Here is a 16,341-nt window from a genome sequence, read left to right as displayed (position 1 = left end):
ACTGCTCTTAATAAAAAAAGTAGATTGAACAGGAAACGGGAGAAGGAATCCCTGAATGTTGTTCAACACCCAACGCCACGCCAGGCGTGGGCTCTGCTCGCAGACTTCTTGTGGGTTTTCTTCTGTTTCTTTTGCTTCCTTCCCCAATACCCTAACCTCTTGTCTTTGTTTCATTTCCACTTTGGGAAGAGGGGGAAGACGACAAGAGGCAAATAAAAGAAGAAAAAACGAGTGGGGAGAGAAATGGCTGTGACACATTTTGAATTTTAAATCAATGACTGAAAAAGAATAATTTTTTTTTTTTCCTTTCTGAACAGAAGAAAGGCTAGTCATTAAGAAAACTAATAAGAACTTTTTCTTCCTGCTGCCGCCCCGAGGACGGCTCGGCCTCTTTCCCGGCGCCTCGGCAAGTCTTCCCCTCGACAGGCAGTCCCGGGAGGGTCTCTGCTCAGCCCCCCGTGGGCGGCGGCACCCGCACTCGCTAACGGGGAGCAGCCCCGGCCCCATTCCCGGCAGGGCATCCCGGTGCGGCGGCGGAGAGAGGGGAGCGGGGCCGGCCCGGCGGGGGCTCCGCCGGCGGGCTGCGGGCAGACGGCAGCGGCGGGGCTCCTTCCTCGGTTGGGTTTTTGGTTTGGTTTGGGTTTTTCTTTTTTTTTTCTTTCTTTCTTTCTTTTTTTTTTTTTTTTTTTTTTTTAATTTTCAGACGTTAAATTCTTTTGCAAACATTCATGCCTTAGGAAGGGCTGGAACAAAGCTCAGCTGCTCCAACCGGTCGGACAGGTAAGCAGACTTGTTGACACCGTTATGTTTGCAGCACGCATGCTCCTTCCCAAGTTTCCTGGTGCATTTTTCTATTCCACCTTATGAAACTTTCCACCCCCCCCCCCCACCCTCTCCCCTCTCCTCCCCTCCCCTTCCCCTCCCCGCGCCTCAGCGGCTCTGCCCGGTGCGTGCGGTCCCGCTCCCCGGACGGCAGCGCAGCGCCCGCGCCCCGTCGGGCTGCGGGCGGGCGGCGCGGCTGACGCGGCCGCTCCGCTCCGTGCCCAGCCGTGCCCCCTGCCCTCGCCATGCCCAGAGCCTTCCTGGTGAAGCGCCGGAGCCCGCAGCCGGCGGTGCGCAGCTGGGATGGGCTGCCCGACGAGGAGAGAGCCGACACCTATATCCCGGGTACGGCGCCGGCGGCCGCCGCCCCGCGACGGGCGCCGCCGGGAGGGACGGAGGGAGCGGGGTCCCCGCGGAGGGGGCGACTTGGGGAGGGGGCTCTGCCGGGCCGGGGGAGCCCCGAGGGGGACTAAGTGGCTTAAAGAGAGCTGTGCGAAACGCGGTGGAGGGGACACGGACAGCGCTCGAGGGAAAAGTCCCCGGGCAGCGGCAGGGGTGCCAGCCCCGCCGGGCCGTGCGCCCCCATGCCTGGCAGCGTCTCACACCACGGAGAGCCCCCGGGAATGGCGGGGCGGGGAGCTGGGGGGAATGTGTGTGTGTGTGTGTGTTACCAGGAAGGTGGGAAACCTCGTTTGCATGAGAAAGGTGGCTGGGGGAGGAGAAGGAAGGACCCAGGGAGGGGGGGTGGGGGGTGGGGGGGTGATGCACTCCTGGCCTCCCCCTCTCCTCCTCCTCCTCCCGCTCCTCCTGCCCTTGCCCGGGGTATAACGGGAAGGCGGCGGAGCTGGCTTGTTTGAACTTTGGGACCGTTCGTGTTTGAGTTTCCGATTGCAGCGTGAGCCGGGGATCCTCCCCCGCCGCCAGCGGCCCGCCCGCAGGTTACACACCGGGCCCCGCCGGCTGCCGCCCGCCGCCTCCCTGCCCTGGCCTCCCGCGGCTCCGGGGTCCCCCCGCTTTATCGCGTCCCCACCCCGTTGCAGGCGGCATCGGCTGCGTGCTGCTGGGCTACGAAGACAGCTGCAGCCTGGAGAGCAGCGGCAGCAGCGGGACCCGGGACGCCGAGCCCAGCGACCCCCCGACGCCCCAACCTGCCCCCGGCGAGCTGGGCACGGGCGGGGGAATGCTGCTGGACCTGGCCGTCAAGCGCCCCATGGTCAGGTCAAAAATCAAGGTAACCGCCCACATCCCGACCGTCTCTTCTCTGGCAATGGGGTGACCCCTGTTCAAGGTCAAGGCCTGGCTGCTGCCTGGGGACACCAGGTGACAACAGTCCCTTGGGCTCGCTTTGCTCGTGGTGACAGCACCTGTCCTGCACACCGAGGTGGAAGCCTGCGAGGGCAGCCGGCTGTAGGATGGCAGTGGCAGGGAAAGCCTCGTAAGCGATGTGCCATAATCTTCCAGTGCCCTTTGCCTTCTCTTATCCTTGCCTGGGATGTGCTGCCCCTGACCTGCTTGGCTCGGGTCCCACAGGAGCTCTGAACCCAGCCAGGAAGGACCAGCCCTGGCAGCGAGAAGTCATGCCCCATGGTGCGTGGGTGGATCTTGTTCCTTAGCGTGGGGCCTCCTTAAAACCTGCCTTCTAGGTTGTACTCAGCCTTCACCAAGAAGGGCTGGGGTGACTCTTCACGCTGCCCCTCCCACCGTGATCTATCAAGAAAGCAGCTAAAGGTTCTCCTCCATAGCTGTGAAGGACCATTGCCACCTTGAGGTCGCCATGCGGGCTTGGGTGAGATGAAGCAATCATCTGTCCGCTGACTTTGCTGAGGAGCCTCTCTGCTGCCAGGGCAGGCACTCTGGCTGCCTGGCTGCTCCCTGGGCAGAGCCAGCAGAGCAGCACAGTGATTTCCCTACCAAGGCTGAGAAGGCAAATTGCTCACGGTGCCTCGGGTCCTTGTGGTACCGAGAATTCAACACCGAGCTGCCGCATCTCCCTCGGAGCATCCAGGGTCCTCTCAGCAGAGGTAGAACCAGGCCACCCCAGCGCTAGGCAGAAGGAGATGTGTTTACCACTGCTAGTTAACACCTCGTTAAACCCTGGCTGCTGCTTTGCTGGATGGGGCTGTAAAAATTACCATTGTTTGTGCCGGGCTGACAGCTTTTCAGTCACCGTGTTCTGAAGTCTCATGATTAGGTTTCACCCCGGTTATATGCAGCTGCTTGAGATGGAGTCATAGCCCTGTTGCCCAACAGATTCTTCCCAGATGGCTCCCCCTCCAGTTTCACACCTCATGGTTTCACAGCTGCCGATTTTTTTTTAATCTTTCTTTACAATTTCGAGTAGTGTTGCTTCAGTAGTAAGCAGAGGAGGAGGGCTGGTTTCTTCAGGAAAAAGAAACCCCAGACATATTCTTGTCCTTGTAAAAAGCCCACTCTGCTGCTGTTTGACTTTAACCTACTTTGTATAATTTAACCTGGGCTATTTGTGACTGTCACAGCAAAACCTCGTTTCAGCAGAGCTGTGTTTTTCAGCCCATGGATGTGTGCATGTGGTCCTGTCTACTCTGCTGGCTTTCCCTCATCCCTGGTGTCTAACAGGGGGCATGTCCGTGTGTTCCGCCAGGAATAATTAAACCAGCAGTGCAGTATTTACATTTTCCAGATATTAAGCCTTCCCTCTGAGGAATGATCTTCCCAGGAGCTGAATCATCAGTGTCTTCTTTAGTCAAGTTATGTCATGGTGTTGGCACCATGCTTTTGGTGCTAGGAGTGGGAATGAGATTACCCCCTAATGTGACTTGGCTGTTAATTAAGGAGCCAGGGACACCAACAGGGTAAGATTAGGGCCATTGTTTCAGTCTCTGCTGAGTCAGCACAACGTGCCTTGGGTTTATCTCTCCAAAACCACCTTTTTTATCACTGCTGGCTGGTTTTTGAGGGACCTGGAGCAGTTGGAGGCATGACTAGTGAAGGCAGCACATAAAACAACTCTCTGGCACCAGGGAAGACTTCTCTTCTCCTTTCAGGATATCAGCTGAGTGCAGGAGCAAGCACAGGAGGGTTCCCACAGAAAGGTGCTCATAGCCTAAGCCCTTGTGTTCACGGATGTAGCTGGATAAGGGTTGCTGCCCCTGGAAGGAAACCGCTACACAGAATTTGTTTTAACCCCTGAATCAAAGCTGGCCAGAGATACCTCAGTGCCAAACTGTGCACATGAAGTCTCCCACTTGATTATAAGGAGAGTGTGAAGGTTTCACCCAGCAGGAAAATCTTGAACGCTTTCACTTTTGATTTTTAATATATCCCCCCATTTTTTTTTTAATGCCACAATAAGCCCTGCTTGTTTTGCTTTATTTCTTCTGTTGGCTCATGCCAATGCTCACAAAGTCCTCTCCCACTTCTCAGTTCACCACTGGCACCTGCAACGATGCTGCCCTGCATAGCTGCGAGCTGTGTGGCAAAGGCTTTCGCCTGCAGAGGATGCTCAACCGTCACATCAAGTGCCACAGCCAGGTGAAGAGACACTTGTGCACCTTCTGTGGAAAAGGCTTCAACGACACCTTTGATCTGAAAAGGCATGTCCGGACCCATACTGGTGAGAATGCCTTCCCCGGGGACCCGCGGAGGGGAGAAGGGGTGGGGTGGAGCAAGGACAAAGAGAGGGTGAGGGTAACCTGGCAACATCATAACATGAAGCCTTGGTTAACATTTGCCAAAAATAGTGGGGAAGCAGCAGAGAAAAGGGGAAGATGTGCCTGTGGACAGAGAAAAGGCTTGGGAAGGTTGAAATCTGAGGAGAACTATTGCAACCGGTGGGAAGCAGTGACGGTGCAGGACTTGCCATCCACACCTTGTGTAGCCATGGCCCCGTGCTGCCACGCCTGGGGCATTGAGGCTGGGATAACCCCCCAGGATAACCTGCCTGGGATAACCCCCCCCCAGGATAACCTGCCTGGGATTACCACCCCGGACAGCAAATCTCTGCAGTTATCTGAGTGCAGGCGGGAGCTCGATGGAGACGCTTTGCCCTCTAGAGGCAACCAGCAGCAGCAGTTTCCTGGGGCTTTGCTGTGGAGAGCTTTCCCAGCTGATTGCTGTGCAGGATGGGATTCAGGCTTGATTTTGGAAATGTCTGGAGGAAGCAGAGTGTGGTTCATGCTGTGCCTCCACCAGGCTGGAGGATGTGCTGTCTGTGACCTCTCTGCTGTGGGGCCAGTTCCTGAGTCCATCCCAAATTGCAGAGGTTGTGTTTCTGTTGCCTCAAATCCAGCTCACTTTTCCCAGAAGTTCTTACATCAGCCTGGAGCAGGGAGAAGGCTGCCAGTTTGGCTTTTATTTTTTCCTTTGGTGGAAGCAATGGCTTAAATAAACATCAACCCCATGCTCTCCGAGGGTAGTGCTTCCTGGTGGGCCATTTGACTTTGCACTGTTGGGCACCCAGAAGGTGCATCCTCCACATCTCCCAGGCACATCCCATCTTTCTAGATGTGTGCAGATGCTCTGCAGAGCCCCATTAACCAGGTGAACTGCTAGAAGTGACACAAGGATGTTGGTAGGCAGGAGTTGTTTCTTAGTAGTAGAGCCCCCACAAGCAATGACACCTGTTTGGATGGGAAAGCATTGCCTGAAGCCAATGTTTTGGACTGTTTGGGTTTGTTTGCAAAGCTTTCATGTGGGAAGAAGAGCTGCCACTTGGGGTATGGCTGGAGAGTGGAGTCAGTGCTTCCAAAGGAAGTGATTTTTCAAGCTGTCCCCTCATCAGAGAGTCAGAAAATAAATCCAAGAGGGTCCCTGTTCAGAAAAATTTGAAATTATTCCTAAATTATTTTAAATTATTCCTAAGTGTTGAAGAGGTTCCCATGGCCCTAATGGGCTGTGTCATCCTGGCACTGCCCTTTCTGTGCTTCTGTTCCTGCTTGTGGAGTGCTGGAGCAGGCACCAAGGATGGTGGAAGTTTAAATTGCCTTCAAATGAGCATGAAACTGCTTTTGTGTGTGAATTCTGATGAAGGTTTGGGCTTTCTCTCCAACTCCAGTTTAATGGAAATGAAGCAATTTCACAGCAGCAAGCATTAGGAAACTTCTCTCTTGATTGTTTAATCTGGTGCGCTGGGATAACCTCTTTTAACTAAACAAAAATGCAGTTGAGATGCTGCTTATTGGAACTTATAATTAACTTGGATTTCTGGTAGATAGATCAGGTCCTGACTGGTAACTTAATGCAATCACAAAATTACAACTGCCTGAACAGACCGATCTGGTTTACCCGTTTCTGCCTGGCTCACCATAGGTCTGATCTTCCAGATTCCATCTTCCCTGGGGAAAAGAGGGAGTTAGGTGACTCCTTATATCAGTTTTAAGGGTGGTCTTTGCTTGGAAACTTACTCATCTAGTGTAGTAAGCAGAATTCCTTCTGGTTTAGTTTCTTTCAAGTGTTGCTAAACCCTCAGCTCTTTAAGCACTGGGGGAGCTGTTGTTAAATCAGTGTTGATTGGTGGTGAAATTGATTTTTATGGTGTTGGTTGTCTGGGCTTTCAAGTCACAAGTCAGTTTCTTCTCCCTCCTCTGGAAACACACAGTTATTTCTTTCATCTTCCTGCACTTCTCTAGAATTTGTAATCTCAGTCATCAAAACTGTATTGTATGAAAGAGCTCTCGCTCCTTTGAAGCATTTGGGATTGCTGGACATTCACTGCTGTTCACTGAAGCTTCATTAAACCGAAAGAGAAAAATTAAAATCTTACCACGACAGATGTTTTCATTCATTGTAAAAGCTGAGACTGATAGTTTTACCTAATCACAGGATTTCAAATAGTCAGGGGTCTAAAATAAGTTTTGCAGGAGCTGATAACGACAACCGTAGGACCAAACCACTGACCTTAGCAGATGATGAGGATAACATTCCTAGGTTTTTTATGCCTAAAGATATCAACCCATTCCTGAAAACTCATAGCCTGGAAGAATGTTTTATTTAGAGAGGCAGCTCCTTGGGCTGCTGGATACCATCTCAGCAGCTGATGTGCCGGAGCCTTGCTCTTGGCTGGCTGTAGGAAACAAGACACAGGTGACACAGCGGGTGACACAGCGGGTAACACAGCGGGTGACGCAGCAGGTGACACAGCAGGTGACGCACAGGTAACGTCTGTCTTTCCCCACCGCAGGCATTCGTCCTTACAAGTGTGAGGTTTGCAACAAGGCCTTCACGCAGCGCTGCTCGCTGGAGTCGCACCTGAAGAAGATCCACGGCGTGCAGCAGCAGTACGCCTACAAGCAGAGGAGGGACAAGCTGTACGTGTGCGAGGACTGCGGCTACACGGGCCCCACGCAGGAGGACCTGTACCTGCACGTCAGCGGTGTCCACCCCGGCAGCGCCTTCCTGAAGAAAACCTCCAAAAAACTCGCAGCCGTTCTGCAAACCAAACTCAGCCCCGTCCTGCAGAGGAACTCCAAAGAGGACGGCAAGGACGAGTGACACGGGGACTCACGGCGCTCAGCAGGAATGAAGTTTACATGTAGGACTACGTATATTATTTTTTTAAGAACAGTTTTGAAAGGAACACCTGAAATTAAAGGGATACTTTTGTTAACGGGACTCTCTTGATGTTGATAAAACTTCAGCTTGACAGAAATATTCCCATTTGTGATGGAAACATCAGACTTTTTTTTTTTTATCTGGCCAATAAAAACGGAATGCTTGCAAAGGCTGTCACCTCTCGGATGGAGTATTTACTGAACTGACATTTGGGCAACCTGTTTTCTGTTTCAGCTCTGCCACAGGTCTGAACACCCCTGACAAATGGGTTCACTATTCCGCACTGTATTTGTTTTTTGTAAAGTTAATAACTGCTACCTCCCATGCAAATTACTTATGAGAGGTTTGGGTGAAAAGTGTTGAGTAAGAGTGCTACTGGTGCACGGTTGTATGCAACATTAATTGAAGTGCCTAAAGAACAGGAGTGCATTATATCAGCAAATGAGCTACAATGTGCAAATACCCTCAGCTCTGCCCCCTGTGTAGTCTGCCTACAATTTTTGGAAGTGTGATCCAAGGTGAGTTGAAACTCTTCCCAAAGGATGCAGAATGTTTTCTTACCAAAGTTTCTCTACTAGCAAATGACATTATTTTAGGGCAGACCTTTGGTTATATCTTAAGTACTTGAAGCCATGAACTTGCTTTTATCATGTTGATATATAAGTGAAATCTTAGCTCTGATGTTCTTGGACTTGCCGTGCTCACTCTGAGGATTATTACCACATCCTTTTAACATACACCTATAGCAACCCAGAAACCCAAGGAAAGCACTGTAATGACTTGAAAATAAGTATTTTCTGTCATGATGAGATGCAATTTTGTGTATATTTTATAGTGTGTGTGTGTGTGTGTTTGGGTTTTTTTTTTCCTCTTTTATATTCAAGTGCTGTTCATTAATACAACAGTGTGGTGGAAAGGGGGACTGAGCCTGTGTCTGCTTTAGGAGATCAGTGCAAAGCTGCAGGCACCAATCTGGCTGCTCCTCTCTGACCACTCTAAGTGTAGAAGGCTCCTCCCACCTAAAATACCGTCAGGCTTAGCCAGGACTTTCACAGTCATTGCTGCTAAAATGAGACATTTTGAGCAACTTTACAAGAACTGTAAAAAAGTCTTTTCAACTTGCTTCAGTTTTGTACAGGCACCTGATTGGGTTCTTGTGGGGAAAAGATTCTAGGGGTCTTAAGACATTCTTAAGGATATTAATGCTTTATTCAGCACAACTGCTGGTGCTTGAGACCTTGAAAATGAGGATAATAAAGTGATGCTACTGTGTTAAGAACAAGCATCCTATATAGCAGGGAAGTTTGTAACATACTTTAATAAATGGGAAGTTGCTGGGGAAAAAAAGCATCTGAGGTAAATTAAAAGATCCTGACTTTACAGAAAGCTAAAGCTTGTACACCAACCCCCAGGTCTTATAACTGAGCAGTGTAAAGAGAAGGTTGCTCACTGCAATGGGATTAATGTTCACATGCCACTGCATGGGATTTGTGTGCTCAGCTCTGCTGAAACCTCAGCCCTTCTCCTGGTACAGCAGAGTTGGGGCTGAAACCCTTCCTCTCCAGCCAGAGACATGTTTGGTGGGTGTACCTGTGTGCATGGGTTGGTTTTTTATCCCTCCTGCACCACATGTTGCTTTTGCTCTCCCTCCAGTGTCACTGCCACAGCACATCCCTGCTGACACAGGCACAGTGAGGTGCGCACAGAAAGGATTCACAAAAGAGAAAGTGAGCAGGTAGCAGGCCACAGGGAAAAAGCCATCCTGGATGGAGAGCAAAGCCCTAGGAAGCTGGATGTCAGAGCTGAACTAACTGCCCTGGCTGCCCAGCAAGTTTTTCTGCAGAGGATAGACACTGCCCGTAGCAGTGCCCTGGGCACATCACTTGAACAGCCTGGCAACTTAATTGAAACTGGTCACAAAGAGTGTTTGGGTTTGGGTGACACTGGTGACAGCCACCTGCCAGTCCTGTTACAGGACAAACCAGCTTGTGCTGCTCCAGAAATGCTCCACAGCTCAGCCAGGGATGCCCAAGGCAGCAGCCAGGCTTTCAGAAGTGCCAGACACGAGTGACTCCCATCACTGCTGTCTTTTGAAGGCTGTCTGCCTCCTCCTGGCTCTCCGAGGTACAGACTCAGCTGGGACTTGGGTTTACAAAGTGGCTTTGCTGCAGCCTTCCTCAGGCACCCCTTCCAGGGGTTCTGGCTGATTTTCTTGAAGCTTAGGGGTTGGTCATAATTTTATTTGTAAGCTGCAGTGTTATTGTGAAAACTCATACATACAATTCATAGAAGACAAAAAGAATGAGGAAAAAGTTTTCCAGAGCAATACTGCCTGATATGATCAAGGCTTATTCTCTGCTTTACAGACTTGATTTTATTAGCTTCAAAAGTAAAAGTTCTGTTTCAAAACATTTATTCACAATCTTATTTGGAAAAAACAAACAAACAAACCAAAGAGGAAGCCATAAGAAACAGCCTCCAAAACCCAACCAGCAGCTCTTCACCCCTCAGAAGGCCCTGCTTCACAGCCACAGGCCTGCTGTGATACAGAAACTCACTCACGTGGCACTGGGGATCGTTCTTGGGGTGGGCTCCTTGTTGGCTCAGACCCACAGTAGAGTCAGGAGAGCTCAAGGCAGTGGCAGCACAGAGCTCCCAAGGCACACAGCCCATCTCACAGTGCTTTTCTGTGGGCTGGGTGTTAAAACACCTGCAGGAGGAGCCACTAGCAGCAGCCAACATTCCCACCTCTCAGAACACTCGCTGGACATTTCTGGGAGTGTTGGCTCCAATTCTGCTCCTCTCTTGCTGAGCCACTTCTGCTAAGTGGCCACTTTGCTGTACTATTCTAAATAAGAACTAATGAGGACTTTAATTATAACTCTCGGGACAGGTTTTCCAGTTGTAGCTGTAAGACAAACCACAAATGATAACAAGCCTGATGATGGCATGAGCAAGAACTGACTGAAACCCAGTCTACTATATTAATTTCTTTATCATTTGCATTTCTCTCGGCTCATACATTGCACATGTTGTTTTGCTTTAGTTCACCAACTTCATATTTAAAGACTGAGTTCTGCAACTTTTTTTGTCCTCAAAAATCACAAATGAAAGATGATCTGATCAAGCAGTTTTACTCGATAGTAGGAACTTTTCTACCAACCCCAGGCTGTATAAACTGTGGGATAAAAAGACAGACCAAATAAGTTGGGCTTTTCTGCCTGGACCACTGAGGTCACCTACAGTATAAGGAAATAGATATTCCCCATTTGAAAGTTATTTGTATTTTTGGGAGGGGAGAGAAGAGAGCTAGTAAGAAATTGGCCAAAGTTACTCAAAAAAGAACATGAAGATGGTACATTTAAACAAAAGGTTCTTCCTTTGTGTCTGTGCTCAGGCCAGTAGCTTGTGCTTAGTGTGGGTCAGTTTTTGTCCATGTACTCCTCCAGGCGCAAGAGCCACTTATTCCAGTAGTGAGAGCACAGGTCAGGATCCATGAAATGTGGGTGTGCCGGAGAGCCGTCCTTGTAGGCAACCACAATGAGCCCACAGCGAACCTGCAGCACAAACAGGGCGCTGTCACAAACACCACATTTGTGTGCAACCCTAAGAGCCAAACCTCACTGCAAAACATCTTCCTAACATACACATCTCACATCAGAATAAAAAGGGAAAACAGCTTACTGTAAAACACTTGGAGACTTAATATTCAAATGCTCCAAAAACCTCGAGCCCAAAGCTCTGAGTAACTCCAGTGAAAACCAGGGACATGAACTCTGAGGATGAGTGATACTTAAACCCTGCAGATGCCAGGAAAATTGCCAGAGACTGAGGAGTTTTTGCCTGGGGCCATACAACCAGACTGATGCCACTCTCCAGCTTCAGTCTGAATAGAAATGGTTACTTAGGGTATTTTCTGACATCTTTCATACCTGACAAATCCCAAATCCTAAACAGCCACTGGCAGTGGGGGACAGGAAGCTATTAGCAGAATTCCAGCCCATATTTCACTCTGTAAGGATCATGTCTGTGGACTGCTTGTGTTCATTGATCTCTACAATATCCTAGAAAGTCATTTGCACATCATACAAATTAACCTGCTCTCTTCTGCTTATTTTCCCACTTCAATACTTGTACTGAGGTAAAAATCCTTCAGGCCAAGCAGGCAGGCTAGAATTGCTTTTGGAGTCTTTAAAAACATGATTCCACCATTTTCTGATGCAGTGATTCCTAACATATTGCTCCTCCCTGAAGAAACACAGTACAGCTTCCAGACACCAAGTGCATCACTTAGTTCCTCATTTGCTAGTGGGACACAGCAAGGCAGGATGCAGGCAAGATCCCCCCATACTATTTTCCTGTTTGCAGGTTCTTTTATTTCCTCTCCTGCCCCTTCCTACTCTTGACACAAGCCAAAACCACACAGGACAGAGCACAGGGGATTGCCCAGATGCCAAGTCCCAGGGAGTTCATCTGAGCATCTCTTGGTCCCACTGAGCACTTCCTTAAAACCACTGAAAATTCACTACTGGCAGCCAAGGGCAGCAAGATTAGCAGGAGTAGTGGAATTATTTGACAGTATGACATCTTAACCTGATCTCAGACTGGGCTCTTTTGTTACAAATCCTACCAACGCTTCCACAATGGGCAGCAGGTTCTAAAGGCAGGAAGAAATGAAGACCACATAGGCATTGCTGCTTGTCTTGGCATGCAGCAGGCCTACTGACCTGGAAGTCATAATTGGCATCATGATTTATGGCTCCAATATACGCTGCAACCTGTAATGGGTTGTCATAAGTATTCTGAAGAAATGGCTTTGGCTTCTCTGATGTTTTCCAGTCAATCACACAGAGTTGGTTCCTGCACAGGAGAACAAGGCAGGACAATGGTTCAAACTTAAGTTTAGTCACAAGTAGGAAATAAGTGAGACAGCACATAAAGACTTTTCACTCTCAGCCTGTTTCCCCCTGATTGCTCATTATTGTGACTAAACAAGTCTCTTTCACACAGGCAGTTTAGATCCTAAAAACCAAACTAAAACCAACTAACTCAAACCCTCCGCAGCTCCTGGAAAATGCTTAAACCCGTCCCTTCTTCTGTAGGGAACTCCCCACCAGGAAAAACAGCATTTCACGCCGTGAGGATCATCCAGGGGAGTTCCTCCAGCCTGCCAGTCCTAGAGATCTGTCCAGCTTCCCCCAGCCACTCAATCACACCCTGGCCTCCACGGCACCACATGACAGGAGTTTTAGGGGAGGGCACCTCACCGATACTTGGCCACGCAGTCAACCAGGCCCAGGTACTGCAGGGTCTCATGGTGAACTCCACTTTCCAGAGCCTTCACCTCGCTGATGTCTTCCAAGACATGTTCCACACTGGATAAGTAGCCAGCCACAACATCATCTCTACCCTGGTCCCTAGCTGCTGTCTCTTCAAGCAGGAATATCGATTCCAAAGCTGAATGAAAGAGCTCTCCTTGGAGAAAAAGATCTAAGAAAAACGGGAAAACCCCCTCACATTTTAGACACTACTTTAGATTTGTATCCTATATATCCCACAATGTAGCTCTTAAATCAGTCCTGGTTTTTGTAATGAAAGTTTGAGGGTGTGGGGAGAAGGGAAAGAAACAGAAAATAAATTATCAATAGGAAGTCGGTATCCCTTCTGTTAATGCTTCCTTTACTGTTTTAGTCTCACTGCTTACTCATACATACACTGGATGAACCAAACAGTTACCGAAAAACCTCAGCATAAACAGAAGAACACATTGGTTTTTATCCATACATTCACTGGATAAACCAAACAGTTACTGAAAAACCTCACCATAAACAGCAGGACAAATTGGTTTTTAAATGCTCAGGACTATAGGAGTTCAAAATACCTATTTCCATCTTGTTACAAAGTAGCTTTGTAATTGCAAAGAGGCTCAGTAACATCATCTGGAAAATACCTATTTCTAAATAGATACTGGCAAATCGAGAACTAAAGGAAAGTCAGACAGGATTGAGCAAAGTACGCCTACAGTCTGACTCTCATTTTCCACAAATTTATAAATCCACCTTATTGGCCCCAGAACAAAGACCAGAGCTTAGGCTCATTGATAACAGGTACACTCACAACATGCTCTCATGAAACAGAAGCAACTTCATGGATTTCCAAACCACTTGGCCCATCGTACCTGCCAGCAATCCAACCTACTGCTTCTACTCTACAATCACACTGGCTAGACTTACTTTTGGTATACTCTTCAAATCCCTCTTTTCCAAGCTCCTCTATCATTTTCTGCTTCCATCTTTCCAGATAGAAGATTTGCTGTGGGGAGAGGGTTTGTTGAAGGATGCGGGTAACACTGGGCATCTTCATTCTTCGTAACCCGATTTTCATAGGGATATTTGAATCACTGCTGGCTGGAATAATTCTCTTGCTGGGGTTTATTAAAGGAAACCAATTCTTGGGAGTTTTTGTCCCAGCTTTAACTGGAGGTGTGTGTTTAGCTGGTGGCCCATATAACAAATTGTCTTCCTCAAGTATTGTCTCTGGTGTTTGGGTGCTGGTTTTATAAGATGTAACAGAGTGGACCAAGTTCTTGTATTTTTCTTGGTCAACTTGTTCATAACCGTTTCCTTTTTTCTTTTTGCTATAAACACATGCAGAGGTAGACAGACATGTGTATGGGAATTGTTTTTGGCAAAATGGTATTTGAAAAAGCACTTCCAGGCTCCCTGGTTTCCTGGACAGAATCTGTAAGAATTGCATCCTGACAAGAAGCGTTTGTGAGCAGTTAAGAGTTTTCTTCCTTCTGTCAGCAACAGTCTGTGGGTTACCTTTTTCCTGTGGAAAAAGAAATTTGTGATTTACAGAGCCATGAAACTCTGCCACCCTCCTATTCTTGCCCTTTGCCAAACAAAGAATTGCTATGACCAAAGTGTATTCATTTACCTTTTACCACCTCTATTCTTCAGATAAATAAGATAAAAAAACAATGAGTGAGGAAAAGAGGAAATGTTCCTGAAAGGAACTGCTGCTGGCCTGCCAAATCTGAAATCTGAAGCACTTGGAGATTTGTTGCAAGTAGCTAAAGTTGCATCACAGGACATCCCTACAGCAACAGTATCAGAACTGCCATGGAAGTAGGCACAAAAACCAGATCTGCCACGAACAGCCCCCAAAAGAGGGAGGGGGAAATAAAAGCTACACAGAGGTCACTGAAGCAAATTATTGCTGTGAAGTATGAAAACTCTTAAGTTTATAGAGAATGACTAACTGAAGGAGATTGTGGGAACAAGGTACCTTATAGGGTATCAACCCACGATTTTCTTTTGTGTCCCCAAACAGACAGCAACAGTATATACAATTGTGATCTCCAGAGTTAAATTTAGTGCAACAGTGCTTCAGTGACTGGCATGAGTTTTGATTTACTAGCCTTTGTTGTGCTGGGGAATATACCTGTGGAATTTCCAGTACTTGTGGAAATGTTTGTGCAGTGTATGAACCAAACTACCAGGGAAGGGAGAGTTTGCCAGCTGCTGTCCTGCTTTACAAAAGGAAAGAAGTTCTAGGATTGTTAAGAAATAAGGAACCCTTGTGCCCTGCTGAGTAAAGATTCATGTGTTTTTCAATAAACCACTAAAGTGGCATTTCTGTGCAGGTTAACTTACAAGAAAGAAAAAGAGTGGTCGGGATCTACTCTTGTACACAAAGCACAGAATTTAACTGAGATTTCCCTCTGGGGAAGTGTCTCCTCTCTGAAAGCATTTGTGGTTGAAGACTGGCAGAATAGCTTCAAGTGTTACATGATGAGCCACAATGGAGAACTGAAAAAAAATTAAAATAACTTGGAGCTAAAAAAAAAAACCAAAAACAAGACAACTTTACTTTCCTAAGGAAGTTGTTGCAGCTCCAACAATAACTGAGCTAACACAACTGAGGAATTTTTTTCCGGTATAGGGATGAGTGGTTTAACTAAAGGAAATAGAAAGGATTACTTAAAGAAAAGTTCACTTATAAAAATCTACCTCCAGCTGTGATTTTGCATAATAACCAGTATGGCTTTTTCTCCATAGAAACCTATCCAGCTAAAAACAAACAAATAAACAAAACAAACAAACACACAAAAACCCCAAAAACCAACCAAACAAAAAACTAAAAGCTCTGGCTTATTTCAGAGATAACAAAAAAGAACACTCCTAAACACACGTACAGACCTACTGTCCCTTGTCCCTATTTTGAGCAGAACAAATCCATTGATGAAGGTATAACTATGAGTTCCCTGCAGTTTTCAAAACACATTATTGAACCTATCCAGGTTAAAAATACACCTCCCTCTTTTGAGATATTTAGAGCACAAAGAGAGACAACTCAGCAACCCCGTTTAAAGCACAAGCCCACAGTTGTGGGCTTTAGTTCAGGGTAAACAGGCTTCAGTTCTCTGTTCAAGCTTCATTCCCAGATCAGCACTGGGAATGGAGTTAGAGGGGAATGTGGCTGTAACACGAAGTCAGCGCTCTGTGAAAGAGCTGGGCCAACACCAGTGACCACCAAGTGCCCTCAGAAAAACAAACCTCCTGCAGGTGCCTGAAAATTCCAGTGCCGGACAGCCCCGCCTTGTGCAGAGGGGGATAAGCCACTGTGGACAAAAAGCCCAGAAGCCCCGCCGGACGCGGGCATGCCCAGCCACGGCAGCGCTCGCTGACGGACCCGGGGGCAGTGCGGGCCAGGGGAGCAGCAGCAGGAGCAGCAGCAGGAGCAGCAGCAGGAGCAGCTTCCCTCTTTCCCCTCCCTGGCCTGCCCTCGCCCCCAGGTCCTCCCGGCCCTCCCGGCCCGCGGCTCCGCGTTACCTCAGCCGCGCTTCCCGCCACCGCCGCGGGCGCCAGCGCGCAGGCGCACCCCGCCCGCCGCCGCTACCGTGCTCATTGCGCACGCGCTGCCCGCTGCCTCATGGGACACGTAGTTTTCCCGCACTGCTAGCCCCAGCCCTTTTTCTTTAGCTGG

At 48.5% G+C, this 16,341-nt stretch overlaps 2 protein-coding genes across 5 annotated transcripts; one reads left to right on the top strand and one right to left on the bottom strand.

Annotated features, from left to right (window-relative positions):
• The first annotated feature begins 786 nt into the window (after nt 1–786).
• Nucleotides 787–14,181, top strand: OVOL2 (ovo like zinc finger 2). Its single transcript, XM_021540251.3, has 4 exons — nt 787–1,167; nt 1,863–2,053; nt 4,225–4,414; nt 6,980–14,181. The coding sequence occupies exons 1-4, from the start codon at nt 1,068–1,070 to the stop codon at nt 7,288–7,290; spliced, it is 792 nt and encodes a 263-aa protein (XP_021395926.3). The 5' UTR covers nt 787–1,067; the 3' UTR covers nt 7,291–14,181.
• Nucleotides 9,570–16,214, bottom strand: MGME1 (mitochondrial genome maintenance exonuclease 1). Of its 4 annotated transcripts, none has more exons than XM_085577076.1 (6): nt 15,912–16,214; nt 15,009–15,164; nt 13,584–14,181; nt 12,618–12,840; nt 12,078–12,210; nt 9,570–10,907 (listed from the first exon to the last, which is right to left on the bottom strand). In XM_085577076.1, the coding sequence occupies exons 3-6, from the start codon at nt 14,104–14,106 to the stop codon at nt 10,773–10,775; spliced, it is 1,014 nt and encodes a 337-aa protein (XP_085433202.1). In that variant the 5' UTR covers nt 14,107–14,181; nt 15,009–15,164; nt 15,912–16,214; the 3' UTR covers nt 9,570–10,772. The 4 variants fall into 4 exon arrangements, with proteins under 4 accessions (XP_085433202.1, XP_021395847.3, XP_085433203.1 ...); XM_021540172.3 differs by having other exon boundaries at nt 16,188–16,214; XM_085577077.1 differs by lacking the exon at nt 15,009–15,164.
• Between the last annotated feature and the right edge of the window lie 127 nt (nt 16,215–16,341).

The sequence above is a fragment of the Lonchura striata genome, chromosome 3 (assembly GCF_050655825.1).
Source record: "Lonchura striata isolate lonStrDom1 chromosome 3, ASM5065582v1, whole genome shotgun sequence".
NCBI lineage: Eukaryota > Metazoa > Chordata > Aves > Passeriformes > Estrildidae > Lonchura > Lonchura striata.
This window is presented reverse-complemented; position numbering and strand designations above follow the sequence as displayed.

Excerpts from the sequence above, each read along its gene's own strand:
- OVOL2 (XM_021540251.3), top strand. The coding sequence starts at position 1,068 with ATGCCCAGAGCCTTCCTGGTGAAGCGCCGGAGCCCGCAGCCGGCGGTG. Across the intron at positions 1,168-1,862 it reads AGCCGACACCTATATCCCGG|GCGGCATCGGCTGCGTGCTG; the intron begins GTACGGCGCCGG and ends ACCCCGTTGCAG. Across the intron at positions 4,415-6,979 it reads GCATGTCCGGACCCATACTG|GCATTCGTCCTTACAAGTGT; the intron begins GTGAGAATGCCT and ends TCCCCACCGCAG.
- MGME1 (XM_085577076.1), bottom strand. The coding sequence starts at position 14,106 with ATGCAATTCTTACAGATTCTGTCCAGGAAACCAGGGAGCCTGGAAGTG. Across the intron at positions 12,841-13,583 it reads ATTTGAAGAGTATACCAAAA|ATCTTTTTCTCCAAGGAGAG; the intron begins GTAAGTCTAGCC and ends CGTTTTTCTTAG. Across the intron at positions 12,211-12,617 it reads GACTGCGTGGCCAAGTATCG|GAACCAACTCTGTGTGATTG; the intron begins GTGAGGTGCCCT and ends TCTCCTGTGCAG.